General features: G+C 40.4%; 1 protein-coding gene across 1 annotated transcript in view; it reads left to right on the forward strand.

Moving 5' to 3' along the window:
• The window catches only part of PLCB2 (phospholipase C beta 2), a 72,393-nt gene that overhangs the window by 33,898 nt on the left and 21,126 nt on the right, over positions 1-17,369 (forward strand). Inside the window, exons 10-21 of the mRNA XM_063289963.1 lie at positions 23-169; positions 692-849; positions 5,303-5,385; positions 6,314-6,398; positions 6,525-6,696; positions 7,734-7,828; positions 8,957-9,053; positions 11,076-11,160; positions 11,775-11,899; positions 12,303-12,457; positions 13,824-13,988; positions 17,090-17,189. Of these exons, the coding sequence (XP_063146033.1) occupies positions 23-169; positions 692-849; positions 5,303-5,385; positions 6,314-6,398; positions 6,525-6,696; positions 7,734-7,828; positions 8,957-9,053; positions 11,076-11,160; positions 11,775-11,899; positions 12,303-12,457; positions 13,824-13,988; positions 17,090-17,189 (1,467 nt within the window). The remainder of the gene's footprint in view (positions 1-22; positions 170-691; positions 850-5,302; positions 5,386-6,313; positions 6,399-6,524; positions 6,697-7,733; positions 7,829-8,956; positions 9,054-11,075; positions 11,161-11,774; positions 11,900-12,302; positions 12,458-13,823; positions 13,989-17,089; positions 17,190-17,369) is intronic.

A 17,369-nucleotide genomic window follows, 5' to 3' on the forward strand; every position in this document is an offset into this window, starting at 1 on the left:
CACTCCCTGTTTGCTCCTGCAGGACAGCTGTCTCCCGAGGGAATGGTCTGGTTCCTGTGTGGTCCTGAAAACAGCATCGTATCCCAGGACAAACTCTTGCTGTACCAAGATATGAACCAGCCACTCTCCCACTATTTCATCAACTCGTCCCACAATACCTACCTAACAGGTATGGCGTTATATACCAAGACACGCTCATTTGTCCTGGTCACGATAATTTTCTGCAACTTGTCAACTTTCATCTATGTTAGGACTACAATTCCCCAAATTCCCTGGTTCTGCCAATTTAAAAAAGACAAGGTATCAGGTGATATGAAAGATAATCATCCAAGATCTAGCCATTGTTTATCAAGGAAAATAGGCAAAATGGATCACAATCTGACATAATTATAGGGCAGATGCCTATAATCCTGTTGCGTGCTTATAACATATATATCATCTAATGTATTTGCCGGCTGAAAAATCATTTTCCCTCTTTTCTCCTATTTTAATGACACATACACATATGCTGCAAATACACACCTATACACTCACTCATACTGACACATCTGGTACCCACTTCCCAATTGCTGCCTTCCCTATATTTTAATCTTTTCTTATTTGTGATCATTTTTACTGGTTATTGTTTTATGGTTCTATTAATATTTTATGCACATGCCTCTTTTTTTCTTCCTTTTCTTTTTTTTAACAGCTGGACAGTTTTCTGGAATCTCGTCTCCTGAAATGTATCGCCAAACTCTCTTGGCTGGTTGTCGCTGTGTGGAACTTGATTGCTGGAAGGGACGTCCTCCAGATGAAGAGCCTATCATCACCCATGGGTACACCATGACAACTGAAATACTGTTCAAGGTACAAGTCTGCTGGTTATTTTTTTTTTCTATTTGTTTTCTTTAGGCACTTTGAGGCCATACCAGTTCCATCTGACAAAGCACAACCCCATCCCAAACTAAAGATGGAAAGTCCTGATACCAGGATAACTGAAAACCCATAGCCACTCTATCTTGTCAGGGTTGAATGTAAGCCTGTTCTTCCCCATTGAGATCTTCATATCCTCCAGGGACTGGGACATGATCTTGATAGCATTACTTGGTCAGGTCAGGGTCAAGATGTGCATCTGGGTATCATCAGCATACTGATGGTATTAGACCCCATGTTGGAGGATGACCTTTCCCAGTGGTTTCATATAGATATTAAACAGGAAAGGTAAGAGTTTCAAAACCTGAGGCATCCCACGGGTAAGGGGCTGAAGGGTTGACCTCTCCTCCTCCCCACTTATACCAACTGCAACCAGCTCTAGAGAAAGGAGGAAAACAACCTGAACTCTATTTCTCCCACTCTTAATCTCTGTAGTTGATCCAGAACAATATGGTCATCTGCAAGTGCATTTGGTGTCATCTCTGTAATATTTCCCAACCTGAAACCCTCTGAAGCTGCAACCCAGCCACTTCCTCAACGACTTTCCCAAGAAAAGGAAAGGAAACAGGACAAAAGTGGTCCAGAACTGTTGGATCTGGATATGGCATTTTTAGGAGGGAGTGTACCACCACCTCTTTCATGGCAGGCAGAACCATCTCCTCACATAAAGAAGCATTTACCACTACAGGGACCCAACCACAGGTCACTTCTTATGAAATTTTAACCAACTAGGAAGATCATGGATCTAATAAACAGGTGGTTGGGTTGATAGAACTCAGGATCCTGTCTACTTCCTCAGGAATTGCAGTGTCAAACAACTCCCAGATAACAGGACTAGACAAAGCTTCAGCCAACTCACTCAGACTTGCTCAGCTGGAATCCACTTCTGAGTGGATCCAAGAGATTTTTCCCTTGGGTCTTGGTAATACATACCAGGTCATCTGCATCATCAAAGTTAAGATCCTGGATGACAACCACTTTGCTACAGACCAGCCTGGCACTGAGCTCAGCAGCATCCAGGAGCTGGAGTTTCTGAGGACCCAGTGTCATACTTGCTTATCTTAAGGTTATATAAGCTCCAAGTCTGTTAAACCTTTCCTCACAGGACTTGTTTTCCATATTCCTGCCTATCTTTGTTGACCTCCTCTGGGCCCATTTCCATTTAGTTAAATTGATCTTAAAAATCTGGAACACAGAAATTGTACCCAGAACTGGAGAGTATGCCATAAGATGGCTTGTGTTTAGCATGTAATCAATTACAGCCTCAAAATCCTTACACATACGTCCTGATTTATTACTACAATATCAGATATCCCCTGTCCTAAACATATATTTAATGCATTTAATTTTTTGCCTAAACGAGGAATGATTTTGATCTTTTTAAAGATTTGCGCTACTTTCTGTGTTCTGCATAGCAGTACTTTGACGTTGCTGTAATTAAGACACACAGGCCACAATTCAAATACGGGTGCTTAAGTTCCATGTATTGCAGCAGTGATGCCTGCATAATCAGCGATACAACTACTGATTATATTTAAATGATCAAACTCCTGATCTTTCTTACTACACTTTCAGAGTGTTTAAAAGTTTTCTTTTGGCCCAAAAATTCAGAAAGGAAGTTACTCAGCAGGTTCCAACCCTCAGCTGTAGTTGAAGCAGCAGGGAAAAGAATAAAAGAACCCTTTAAATGATTAACATGGTTGTAGTTTTTGGTGTTAATAATTTCACATTCTCCACCTAATGACATCACAATTACCATGACACAGCACCACGCAATCTACAGAGCAAACAGAAGCTATTGTGCTTGACTAGAGCTATAATTATAGGGAATGATTGCTCTGCACCACAACGGTAAAACTTGAAAAGGAATTACAGGCCGTTAGCACAGCATGTACTTTTCATTATAGCTTATATAACATTTGGACATTCCCCTCTCCTCTTCCTTCTTTGTTTTCCTCTCCAAAATAACTTGTGGGTGGAAAGAGGTGGATCTCTCCTGATTTAAACCTACAGCAGTTTCCTTTGGAATAGATCATGTCAAGAGGCAGAACAGCCTCCCTCCACTCTCCATGATCAACTGCGTGTGCAGTTAGAAGTTAAAGTTAACAGTTGTTCTGCAAAAGACCATCCAAAGTTATGGGCCATTCGGTTTGGTGCCATTCAGTACAGTTGACTCTTGGTGACATTATGAGATGCTCACCATCTGGGCGTCTCTTTCATAATTTTTTTTTCTCTCATATGGCATAGCAGTTCGGTGTTCATGCTGCTTTTTCTTGCTGGGAAATCCTTGTGAGGTCCAGCAGCCAGATGTGTAGACTATTTAGCTGTGACAAGTCACGTTGCCCGGGGTGCACCACAAGGAGGCTAGTCTACACTGCACCGAGTTGGGCTGAGGGAGAGTGACTGGCCCAAGGTCACCCAGCTGGCTTTCATGCCTAAGGCGGGACTAGAACTCACAGACGCCTGGTTTCTAGCCTAGCACCTTAACCACTAGACCAAACTGGCTCTCTTCTTTCATAATAACCTATAAGCACATTCCAGTAATTGCTTTGATCCCATTCTTTGGCTTTCCTCAATTCTGTTACTTAGTGATAAAGTTCATTTGGCATTACAGCTGCTGCATAATGGGACTCAGTTTACCCACAGAAGATAAATGTCCTGTTTAAAATGGCTGAAGCAACAGAAGGAGAAGGCAGATAATTATATAGAAAGCAGTATTACCAAGAACTGTCAGTTACAGTGTTGGAGTAGGGAAAATAAATGAACAGATAAATAAATGGCAGTTGCATAGAGGTTTCACAAAAATATTATTTCCAGATAAAAAATACATAATGCTGCCTCATAATGCATGATTGTCCAAAGAGAGTGAGTGGTGGAACAAGCAACATTCATATAGCAGCAAGTTAAAGTATACAATAGAAGGACAGGCCAACAACAGAGATGGCTTTAAAGAGGGGTTAAACACATTAATAGAGGATAAGCCAATTACTGTAGCTCTTCATTATGATGTTTCTTCCCAAATGAGGCATTTTAATATCAATCTGGGATAACCAGGGAGCGAGAGTTCAGCTCCTGACCTGCTTGTGGACCACTTATAATAATCCATTTGGCCTCTATATGAAACTGGGTGCTGGTCAGGATAGGTCTTTGATCCGGTACGTAATCAAATCAAGCAATCCTCAAAAGCCTTGCTTGACAAATCCCATTTCGTTACAATATTAAGAACGTACAAACAGCTCTGCTGGACCAGATAAAACGCCGCCATGATTCTGGTCACATCATAGCATCTGAATATCTTTTTCAGTGCCCTCATTGCTGCCCTGCCAAGTGCTACTCTGCTGTGTATTTCTCACTGCTGGTCCCTTTATATTCAATCCAAAAGAGACAAGCTATCCACCACTTCATTGTATTTGTTGTCAGTTGTAAGGCTGGTTGCTGTGCCTATTGTCATTAGTTTAGTCTTTACATTTAACCATAGTCCCATTTTTTCACTGTGCTCTTTGACTTTTATTACTAGAGCTTGCAGATCACTTGGAATTTCAGCTATCAGAGCAGAGGCATCAGCATAGCACGGTTATTGATGTTTCTTCCTCCAGTTTTAAAACCACACTGATCTTCTTCCAGTCCAGCTTCCCTTAATATACAGTATATTCAGCCAAGAGGTTGAATGAACAAAGAAAGAGTATACAGCTTTGTCCCACTCCTTTGTCAACCTGGAGCCAGCCTGTTTGTCTTGTTCCATCCGGATTGTGGCTTCCTATCCTGTCCTAAGTTTCTCATAAGGACAATGAGGTGTTCTGGGTTTCCCCTTTGCCTAAACCCAGTTTACAGATTCAAGATTAGCAGAAGGCTAAAACTAGGCTGACCATATTTCCTTGAGACAAAAACAGGACATTGGGATGGCAAAACAGGACAGGGTTAAAAACGGGACATTGGGATGGCAAAACGGGGCAGGGCTGGGCGACGGGCTGGCTTGGCAGGCAGGAACTTCTCCGTTTTTCTCAGGCTGGGAATCTTTGGATTCCTTCGTTTGCGAGAGGCAAGGCTGGGCTGGAGAGTCTAGTGAACGGTTGTCCCTGACAAGCCATTCCTCCTCTGGCTGTGCTTTTATGTTCTTTTCTTCCCGCCATTTCAAGGCAGGAGCCAATCGCTTGCCTTTTGATTACCGCCTATCAGCTGATCCTGTTTCTTTCTTTCTAGGTTTCCCGCCAAATTGGTGGTTTTTCAGATATTGCTGAACTAAAATTCTTACCAGAACCACCCAGTACGCCAATTATCAGAGATGTTCATCAGCATTTGAATGATATAGATCTATTCTCCCTAGGCAAGCATTCAGTTAAATTCATGAAAATTGAATCTCTCCCTCTCTCACTCTCGTCTCATACAGGATGCAATTGAGGCCATTGCGGAAAGTGCTTTTAAAATCTCTCCCTACCCTGTGATCCTGTCTTTTGAGAATCATGTGGATCTGTGAGTATTCGGATCTTGCTCAGGGGGAAAGGATTGAATCTGTGTTTTGATAAACCGGCAATGGGGAGGAATATATTCAGTCAGGATAAATTAATTCTTGCTACAATATTATTAGCCACCTTCTAGCAAATCAAACATTTAAGACTTAATAATGAGAAAAGTGAAACACACATTTGAGAATGACTGATACTGGCCAAACTGTGTTTTATTTTGAATAAATGTACACTTCTAGGGTGCATGCTTAATTATGACCTATTTTTTTAAAGAAAAAACAACAGCCATGAAGAATCCCAGTCAATTGCATGAGAAAGGAGTGTCTATGTGCTTGTATGCCGTGTTATTTGCAGCCAATAAACATCCTCTCTCCAACTGCAAGTTGTCTCCTGAAGTTGTTCTTTCAGTTTGGTGCTCAGTCAGATATTGAAAGGCCAAGCAGGATTCACAATCAAGAGATAGTAAAAGTTGAGAACAACCTTTTCTTTTTCAATGCATGTTTATAAATAAATGGAAATTCTCATCCAGTCTTCCCTTCAATATGTATTGGCACCATTATTCCCAGATTTCCCAGCAAATGTGCCTATTAAAAATGGACCTGGGAAGTGTATTCCATCCAAATTAGTGTGGAACACAGCAGTGTGGTAGTTAAACTACTCAATAACTAAGAAAGAAAGAAAAAACCTTATGTTAACTCTAAATAATTTGAAGGACTTTTTAAAAAAATGATTACCATGCAATGGCAAGCATGGGATGTGGTAGGGAGGAGGTGCAGACCAGGGTTTACAGCAAAACCAAAAAAATTCTGGGATAGTAAATTTAGATCAGTCTTGCACGTGCTAGAATATAAACAGGGAGTAAAGAGTATGAAACAGGGATGATGCCAAGCTCAGTTTTTCATAACCTATTATTCCTTTCTTGTACTTTCTTTTAGGCCTAAGCAGCAGGCTAAAATGGCTGAGTACTGCAGAACCACCTTTGGGGACATGCTGCTGACAGAACCGCTGGAAAAAAATCCAGTAAGTGAATAAGAAAATTAAAACAGTCATTGGGGTACACTTGTCCTGCCCATCTGCATTCTGTGTTAATGTGAGGAATCATATGAATGCTAACTTGGTCTATTCCTTTGTTTCTTTCTTTGGTAGCTAAAACCAGGAGTTCCACTGCCAAGTCCTCAGGATCTCATGGGGAAAATCTTGATTAAGAACAAGAAGAACCAATTCATGCCTGGGGAGAACCAAGATATTCTGAAGAAGAGGAAGAGTCTGGAGGATGAAATCACAGACCAACCCACGCCTGTAGATAAGGATAGCACAGGTATCATATTATACGACAGCCTTTCCAAACTTAGTTTCCTCCAGATGTTCTGGGACTACAATTTCCAGAATTCCCAGACAATATGGGCAAATACCTACCCAGGAATTGTGAGAATTGTCATCCCAAAACATCTGAAAACACTCAGGTTAAGAAAAATTATTTGTTTGTTTGTTTGTTTGTTAAAGAATTTATATGGCCACCCAACTCACTCATTACAAGAGATAAGGCTGGCCTTTTGGGTATTTTTTTAGCCTGGAGTAAGGATTCAGGAATATCTAAGATACAACATAAACAGTATCATGGTTGTATCAAAAATATGTGTTATGGAGGTCTTAGGGAACATACCAGCAAGGAGCTGTGTAAAAGTCTGATACTCTTTAACAAAATGAACAAGTAATGATAGAACTATATAAAGATAATGTTAGGTGTTCAAGGTGTACTTAGCACTCTCTTCTCCTTTCTTCCCCACAAGAACAATCTTGTTGGGTAAGTTGGATTGAGAGATAGTGAATGTCCCAAAATCATCCAGTGAACTTACATTTCAAAGAGCAACATCTACTTCTGCATTTGTTGGTAAAGGAATAAAATCTGAACTCATATCCCAAAACACATGTAGATTAAAAATGAAGAGAGGGGCTCAGAAACTACTGCTAATTATTTTCTTATATATAAGAGATCCCTATAAGATGAAGGAGCTACAGTGGGATATATCCAAAATAACCTTCTTAATTCTCAGTGAATTAACACATTTCTTTATGACCTGCCTCTATTGACTATTAGTGTGTTGTAGTTCACACTGGACAGCAGTCTGTGCCTGTACGAATCAGCCACTACAGCTCCAGAATGGGTAGTTGGATGGGGAAAAGCAGAAAATTTTAGTCTGGAGGAATTGCAGATTATTAAGATAACTAAAATGATGATGATGATGATGATGATGATGATGATGATGATGATGAATGCTGCCCGACTCCCAGCGACTCTAGTAAGGCTCCATGAGAACTTGCACAAGCATACTGATTTTTCTTTCAAATTGTCAGCCAAGCCAGTTGAGGAGGATGAAGAAGTGCCAGAAGCAGAGGGAGATTTGGAAAACCTGAATGAGGAAGAGATTAAAAAGCTACAGTCTGATGAGGTATGATTTCTGATTTTATGTACCTAGCCTGAGTATATGGTGATTATTCCAAGACTTTAAGGATCTCATATATAGTAATATCTATTCATGGTACATTGTCCTGTCCCTAACAAGATGAGATGGAAATAGTCCAGACCTCATACTTTCCTCCACTTAATGGAGAAAGGCTAGAGGAGCTCATAAAAAGTAGAAAACCCTCCTCTTTTTATGAAATAACTAAACTTTGTGAGTTTCTACTAAGCTGAATGCTCTAGGAAGCTTTTCCTGATTGCAGTATTGGTATACCTTGCACAGATTATTTATCTTGGTCAGCCTTTCTTACTGAAAAGTTGATGATGATTAATTTCCATCTTCCTCCTTTGTATGGCTCTCTTGAGAAATGTAACAGAGTAGTGCGTTCTGAAGGGCTTGAAATGGCTAAGACATGTCCATTGGGGTCATCTGCCCCATCTCAAAAAGATTAGCCCTTCAAATGTGTTGTGTCTCCTCCTGCATTCTGACATAGCATGACCTTTGGGGTTATTTTAATGATGACAACATAGGCTAGACATTCTAACTAATAAATAAATACAATTGGCTGGAATTCTGGAAGGTACAGCATTGACACAGCCAGAGGGCACCCAGCTGGAGAAGCCTGTAAAGTTTGTATTGTCTTTAGCTCAGTTGTTTTACTATACAGCTGCTAAACTCTGCCTTCCCTGGTGTGTCAGTAATACCAATCAGCTATTCAGCAGGAAAGGGAAAAACAAAATAACCCTCACTAACTTTCCAGAGGCAAAGTCATGAGTAGAGCTGCACTCATCCCTCTTCTGCATATTCTAGTCCTAATCTTACTAGAACAACTTTCCCTAACCTGATGACCTTCCAGGTATGTTGGAACTACAAATCCTAGAAGGCTGAACTAAGGATGTGCAAATAGATGACAGCCTCTGCATGTCTATGCTTCCCCAGTTAATCTGAGATCCCATTCTGAAAGACACAGACCTGCGGGGCAAATAATATTCAAAGACACTGGTCCCCTTTTATTGTTCTTCTGAATTCTACTTAGTACTTTCTGATGTTTATTTTGCCCACCACTGGAGTTTGCATAACAGCAATGTGCTCTGTAACACTCCAAATTCTGCTTAGGGTACTGCAGGTCTGGAAGTGACTGCTTATGAGGAAATGTCCAGTTTGGTGAATTACATCCAACCCATCAAGTTTGAGAGTTTTGAAATTTCAGCACGTAAGGATGATTTGTTTTCTCCTATTAAAGAAAGTGTTTTCATATGGTTAAAGCAAGCCCCAGATACTGTATATTAGCACTGGAAGCTGTCTATTTATTATCTGTGTAAATGTCATTCTTTAACACTGTTCTGTGTGCTTTAGGACCTATATATGGGGGGGAAAACCCTACCTGTACTAGCAATATGGTACAGGGCAGTATCAGTCAGGAAAAGGGTATTACAGCCCTAGATGAATTGTATGTTTCAATGATTCTCTACATGAGCAGAAGCTGACACAGCTTCTACATGGTGCAAAGTATCACAACATCTTTCAGAAAATTTGAATGAATACCTACTTCTTATATGCAGTTGTTTCCAGATTCAAAATTTTTTAAAAATCTTTCTGATAGAGCCTTCCCTATCTGCATCTTCATCTGCCTCTCCATGAAGAGTCTAGGACAGGTGGCTAGACTAATTGTTTACAGTGGCTTTTTAAATTAGACTGAAGGCCAGCTGAGTTAATCTGAAGCCTGTATCTAGCCCTACAGCTACCTTTGCCCATCCCTCTTCTAAAGGCCACTGGGACTACAGCATCATATGGGCCAGGTAAGCCCACATTCCAATACTGCCTCATGTGGCACAGAGGGGTAGGTGGCAGCATTGCAAACGAAACTCTCCCCATGACCTGAGTTCGATCCCAGTGGAAGCTGGATTCTCACATAGCCGGCTCAGGTCGACTCAGCCTTCCATCCTTCCGAGGTCGGTAAAATGAGGACCCAGCTTGCTGGGGAAGGAGACGACTGGGGAAGGCAATGGCAAACCACCCCGCTATAGTCTGCCAAGAAAACATTGCGAAAGCGGCATCTCCCCAAAGGGTCAGACATGACTCGGTGCTTGCACAGGGGACCTTTCACCTCACCCACCTCAAGCCCACATTCCAAGGCAGAAATTTGGGAGAAGATTTGGTACTGTTGATGCATAGCAGGTATTTGTAATCTATGGTTTCTTCTTCAGAAGTGTGTAAACCCAAGGAGCTTTACCTGCATATGGAATTATTGTGCATCACTGGTTCACTGAGAGCTAAGAGGGAGAAAATTGTGTACTTGTAGCCATGTATCACTATCTGTATTTTCATTACATTTGTCAAAGTTTATCAAGAAGTTCTCAAATTTGTGTCAAATATTGAATGACAATGGGAGAATTTATGAAACTGATGGAAACCCAATGAAACTGCACACTTTGTCCCTTCTGTTTGATTCATGCTAGAATAAAAATACTGAAGAATAAATAATAATCAAACTGAAATAGCTAATTCAAAGAAATTATTTCATGTTAAAGACATTCAATTTCTGCAAATGTTAGCCATGGGAAGACTGAGGTGATTCTATGTTCTAGTCAAATGCTGCAGGACCTTTAAAAGAGCTAAATTTTTTGACCCCTTCCAGAATTTAGAACAACAGATGGGCTGGGCTTTGACTTTCAAAATACTGAGTCAGCATTCACTCATGTTAATTGGAAATTTTGGGAATTCAAGTTAAAATATCTCGAGGGTCCCAGTTTTGAAAGTTGATTTACGGTTTCCACTCCACTTTTAAACATGTTCCTAGACACAACAAAAATGGTCTCACTGCACATAAGTGGAAGCTTGCTGTACCATTATTTCATGAGGGTTCTACAGCTTGTAGCAAGTTTACACAAACACTTATCCTCCCACCAGGAAATGCAGTTTAATAGCAACTTTGATTAGGTAGCTGCTGATTCCTCCCATAATATCTGCAGAGGTGATATTGTCTACAAATGTGTTTGTTGCCATAAGTATTCTCCCTAGATATGCTTTCTCTCTGGAAGGAATCCTAAAACGAATTTCCACCTGACCCCAACTTTCCCTTTCTGTGTCTTCTTTTAACTCTATGTCAGGAGGCATGTGCAACCAGCTCTTTTATTTAGAAATGATAGCAAGGACTGGAGATTAAATGGAAGACAGGGAAGATTTGGAAACAGAGGATTGACTATGTTCTATGCTATCTTCCTTGTTTTTCCAGAGAAGAACCAGAGCTATGTTGTTTCTTCCTTCACCGAGTTGAAGGCTTATGAGTTGTTGACCAGATCCCCCATCCAGTTTGTAGAGTATCCTTTTTTTAGGCATCTCCTCAGTGACCAGTTACGTTATATATACAGAAGCTTGTTCCAGTTCATTCATACCTGCCCAAACAGAATTTCCCTCTGCAAATGAAAATGGGATAATAGTTGCACATTCCACAGTGTAAGACTATTACACATAAGGTACAGTCACATACAGAGTATTTTAATTGCTGTTTTTATAATTGTAATAGAGATGGTTGTTAGCTAGCTATAGTGTGACTGTAATATTAAATATTAGGAGTTCATTTAAAGGCTGTTCACAATGAACCTCACTACCTAGAGGACATGATCGTTGTATCCATATCTATTGGGACGGCCCCAGGAAATCTCTTGCTACTATTTTATGTGAGCAGAACAATTATAAACAATAGCAAAAATGGTTTGTCTCTGATAATCTCCTGTCTTCATTGCCTCTGTGTCCCTTACTCGTACTGTTCCCGTTCAGTTGCATAATTGTTTGTTTTAGCATAATATGAATTAAATGGATAGTGAAGGGGCAGGAATAGCATTTAACTTAATGTGTACAACTGTTCATCCTATAAAATGAGAATAGTCATTGCCTTCATTGAAATAATGGTCTCCTATTAAAAGAAATTCAGCTATAACAAAAGGCAGATGAGCCGAATTTATCCCAAAGGGACCCGGATGGATTCATCTAACTATATGCCACAGATGTTCTGGAATGTTGGGTGCCAAATGGTGGCATTAAACTTTCAGACAGCAGGTGAGTAGAGGACTTCTTTGTGTTTGGGCTCATATGCTGCATTAAGTTTCTGGCTCTGGTATTGTTTTGCATAAATGTATTTATTTATTTAACAAACTTATATAGCTGCGCATATACCAGAAGGAACTCTGGGTGGTGAACAAAATAAAAACAAAATATAATAAAAAAACATTTAACACAATAAGCAGTAAATAATGTTGAGGTCCCAATAAAGCTCGCATTCATCCACTAACCACTCCATACCAAGACATAATTCCACATTAGGTCCTGATCTTGTCTATATAATCATGCTTCTTTTGACTTCAGTTGTAATAGAAGGAAAGGTGGCCCACAGAGTGGAGTTTCCTACTTTGCTTTGCTTGTCCTGAGGTGAAATAATCTCCTTTGCCACTTCCTTTCCCAGATGTCCCCATGCAGCAGAACATGGCTGTTTTTGAATTCAATGGGCAGAGTGGCTATCTTCTTAAACATGATTTCATGCGTCGTCCAGACAAGCAGTTCGATCCTTTTTCAGTGGATCGCATTGACGTAGTTGTGGCAAGCACTCTGTCAGTCACCGTAAGTAACACCTGTGGGGTTGACTGGGAATTTGTTGCCCAGAGGTGGGGTGCTAAATGTCCAGTATATCTACCACCCAGCAAGTTCTCCTTGGCAAAGTAATTCTACAGGGACCTGCAGGAGGGTCTGGTTATAGAAAATTATAGTTGTTTCAGTGTTTAAATAGAGTGAATTCAACTCGTGGATTTAACACTAACCTGACCAGTTGTAACTATAGGGAAAAAGAAGACGACACAGATGGACTAATGGATTTGCAATTTTAGGCAAATCATCGTTGTATCTACTCTACTGCAGTAGAGTATTGGACATGCACCAATTCATGTCCAAATAGAACAAACCTGTTTGAAGGTTTCTCAATGTGTAAGCACCATGTGGTCGTGGGTATATTTGCCTGCAAATATAGTGTTCTCCAGCAGCTGGAAATATTCCCAAATCACTCTGTCAGTTCTTTAATTTCCTCGTGTCCATGTAGCAGTTGGTGTCAGCTTCTGATCCTTTTTTGAAAATGTAATTCCTTTTCCTAACAATAGTAGCATTCCCACATTTAAGAATGTAATTGTGTCACAGGGACTAAAGAAAGCAGTTCAGCGAAGGCTCCTTGTATTCAGGTAATAGTGCTTGTATAGCCTGATCTCTCTATAAATACACAAATGCTTGCACGTCTTTTGAACTCATGCTTCCAACTCAAAGAAGAAAAGTTGTTTTTGAAGGGAGTTCTAGTGTTCATTTACACTTTATCTTTCTGTTCAGCTCTAGTTTCCCTGCCCACTGAAGTCTAGGAAGCTAAAGAAAGCTGAACAAGAACACTTCTCCCTGATATGACACCTTTCCCTCATCAAGCACTTTTTGAAACAAAGAAGCATTCAGTCATGCAATTCTATGAACAGCATTTTGCAGTGATATTGTCCCAACAGATAGATAAATTTGTCAAATGAAAAATTATGTAGTCTAAGAAATAAATCAAAGGGTAACATAAGACCAACTTACATAAACTAATGGGAAATGAACCTGAAGGATTAAAGTAATAGCTTAAAGCAGAGCTGCAGTTACATCCAAAGTAACTCAATGTTACTGAGTTGAAATACATAATGTGACACAGAAGTGGGGATTATTCAACATGTGACTGTATTAGCTTAATAGCAATTACATGAACTATGTTAATGTAAATGAAACAAAACAAAAGTTAGCTTTTGCCCTGGCCCTTTTTTTTTTTTTTTGGAATGTAGATTTTTGGCCTGATCACTCAAAGGCCAGGTTCAGGCTGAGAAAAGTTGTGTGTGCCTCTGGCCAAAGGGAAAGAGGACTAAAGAGCTAGTACTGAATCTTTATTTAATAAATTACTCTGTTGATCTTGTTCCATGCACAGATCATTTCTGGCCAGTTCCTCTCAGAACGCAACGTGAAATCCTATGTAGAGGTGGAGCTGTTTGGCCTGCCAGGAGATCCAAAACGTAGATACCGAACCAAAGTGACACCAAACGCCAATTCAATCAACCCTGTATGGAATGAAGACCCTTTTGTGTTTGAAAAGGTAACAGGTCTTACTGTAATAACTTGTCATTTCCAAGGGTAAAAAGTCTGCTTTTTCCAGGTTCTAGGCATTTAAGACAGGTCAGATTCCTCTATCATTCTTGATATAGAAAGCAGTATAAAAATGGAATTAAATAAACAGGATCAGCGACACATTTCAGGAGAAAATATTAGAATCACCACTTGGTCATGAGGTTGGGGAAAATATCAGGAACACATGCTCATTGAGTAAGAGCTGTCCTCCTCAAAAAGTCCAAGGACCAGAGGTTGTTATAACTTGTAGTTCCTAAGTCATGTTTTGTGGGCAGAAAGCTTTGCAGTCTTCATTCCCTTGTTTCTAGTGACCCTCTCAGGTAAGTTGTTTACATTTCATTGTTACAAATGGGAAATTTAAGTGAAAGTGAGGCATATTCAATGAGTTTTTGTCTAAATATTTCTTTTAAAAAACCCTCCTAAAATATGCCAGATCAAAGGCTACAGATTCTTTGCTTTCTAAACAAAGCTTTAACAGTCTTTAAAGATTTGCAAAAGCTCAAGGCCATAAAACATGGAAATATGTGCCCCTTCCATTGCATTATAATCTTCATTATTCTGTATATGACTTGGAAAGCATTTGTAATGCCTAGTATGTACATAAGAGTGCCAGCACACAAATACTTTCTCAAAATTAGGAATTCACAGAGCAGCCATGTACTGATCAGCAATGGGGCTTATGTAACTCAGTATTGTCCACAATGACTTCAGGGATTTAGGTCACCCCACTCATTCACAGAGAGAGAGAGAGAGAGAGAGAAAGCGTGCCAAAAGATCTAAAGAGGGCTTCAGTACATTTATTTTACTTATTTATTTCTATAAGAAGCAGTAGCACTCCAGTTAATGTGGTATAAAAATCTGCTAACAGTATAGACAGGAGCATGACTACCAAAGTAAAGCTATTAATCCACTACTGTTACTGGAACAGGAAGGGCATAGTTGGGGCTTCTGGTCAGACAGGGCCTTCCAATTATGCTGGGAGTTCAGTTCACCTTCAGGCACACTCAGCCCTTTTAGGCCTTGCCTGGGGACAATAGCAACAGGGATGTTGGAGACATGGTACCAGCAGGTGTGATTTTATGTTTCTTACACCAGTTCGGGTTTTCTGTGCAAGCATAATATCTGAGTATGACTATTATAATGGTTCTCAAATCAGAGAGACTTGATTTTTTAGGCAGGCTAGAAGTACATGTGTTGCAAAATATGCTAGCTCCAGGTCTGGCTGCTCCCAGAATCAGAAGCTCACTAAACTTCCCAAACCTGCTAGTTAGTAGCAGGTAGGGTTTCCAGTTTGTTCTGAGTCTCTTTTGTGACCCTAGCATAATGGGACCTCCTGATCTAGGAAAGTTATGTGCCAGTCACAACCTACAGGCTAGTCTCACAATTACATTTTTAAAAGCATTCTCTTGCATGCAACATAAATACAGCTCCAACTACCCTAAACTGCTATCTAAATGTTAGATTTAGATTTAGCCAGTTTGGTCTAGTGGTTAAGGCAACAGGCTAGAAACCAGGAGTCTGTGAGTTCTAGTCCCGCCTTAGGCATGAAAGCTGGCTGGGTGACCTTGGGCCAGTCCCTCTCTCTCAGCCCTCAACAGTCTTGGGCCAGTCACTCAACAACTCACCTCACAGGGTTGTTGTGGGGAAAATAGGAGGAAGAAGGAGTATTTGGTATGTTCACTGCCTTGAGTTATTTATTTAAAATAATAATAATAAAGGGATAGAAAATAAATAAGTTACACATACAGGAGCCAATAACCTCAGCTAAATGTAACATGCACTAAGTGGAGCCTTGTACAAATAGCTTTTGCAGCCCTATTATTTTTTTAATTGACCCTCTTTTTACCTTCATTTCTCTAGATGTGTTTATGGGCATTTCCACACAGGGATTTGGCACCATTCTCACAGTCCCTGACAGCCAAGTTGATTTTCTTCTAGCTCAGCTGCCTAAATACTCAAAACACAGTAGTGTGTGTGTGTGTGTGTGTGTGTGTGTGTGTGTGTGTGTGTGTGTAATGTAAGACTCTTGATTCCATGGAGCTGTGGTTGAGCCACTTTCCCGTTGCTGGCAACTACCACCAATCCTTACCTCTCAGCGCCATAGCTCTCCACCCCTCCCTCTTCAACTAGGCAGGTAACATAGTCCTGTAGTGCCTTAAGATCAAACTATGGACCTTTTCACAGCCTGAATTAGGGTGGGGCTTTTTCCTCACTGCAACCAAACAAGAGAGTTGAAGGTAGAGGAGGAGAGAGTCATAGACTTAGGTTTATCTGCCCTCTGTCATTGGTCCAATAGTGGGAGCACAGATTGACTCTGGCCATTCACCAAATGAGTGCAGTCAGGATAATTAATCCTGGCTCTTGCAGAAATGGCTCTGAAGGTTGGGAGTGTTTGGTGAGCAACCCTAGTTGTGTGGAAGTGCCCCAAGTCTTAATTAATGCTTCTCCTGCAGAAAGTAGAAGTATTGGCACCCTAAATATGGATAGTAGGTTCATGTATCTGAAAGTACTAAACACACAAATGGAGTAAAAGCTGAATGATTTACTTGCACAATGCAAAACAGGTTTACCCTGAAGCTTATCCCTGGAAGGGTTTCCGAATCTTACAGTATATAGTATATTATTGCAATTTCTCATACTTCTAACCAGACCCATTTTTTGTTTATACTTCTTGTTCATCAGCTCAGAAAAGTTTATGTTAGACAGGATCAGCTCATATATTGAACCCTCCCTGCATACAGGTGGCTGACCTTGAAGCTGGCAGGATACTTCTAAAAGAAAGAGACATCAGTCTTGAGCTAGGCTGAATTGGGAGGGGAGAAAGCAGCTTATGGAGAGGAATAGCTGGGGATATGATGGGGGGAAAGGGAGACAGTTCAGAGGCCTGCTTTTAAAGTCTAAGGCCTTAATAAGGCCTTAATAATACAGAAGAGAAGGCCTTTTATATATGAAAGCAGAGAAGAAAATGGGACCTCCAAAGTGTAGCTATGGAACTAGTTTTCCCCATCTTGGGATTTGTTTTTTAAGGTTAAAAATATTAAAAGCTGTCATACAATTGTTTCTTGCCAGATTTTGATGCCAGAGCTGGCTTCTCTCAGAATTGTAGTTTTAGAGGAAGGTGGGAAGTTCATTGGTCACCGCATCATCCCTGTCACTGCTGTGTGCTCTGGTAAGACTTGGCCATTTTTCTGACTAATGAACTTGACTGTCTTTTTTCACAACAGCCTTTGGGTGGCTTCCCATGAATCCTGATGTCCTTCATAGAGCCAGAGGAGAAGGCTGGTTCCATAGCCAGGATCAAATGTTAACCAAAGCTGTCTTTGTGCATTCCTCAAACGCGTAAAGAGCT

The sequence above is a fragment of the Candoia aspera genome, chromosome 1, assembly GCF_035149785.1.
Source record: "Candoia aspera isolate rCanAsp1 chromosome 1, rCanAsp1.hap2, whole genome shotgun sequence".
Lineage (NCBI taxonomy): Eukaryota > Metazoa > Chordata > Lepidosauria > Squamata > Boidae > Candoia > Candoia aspera.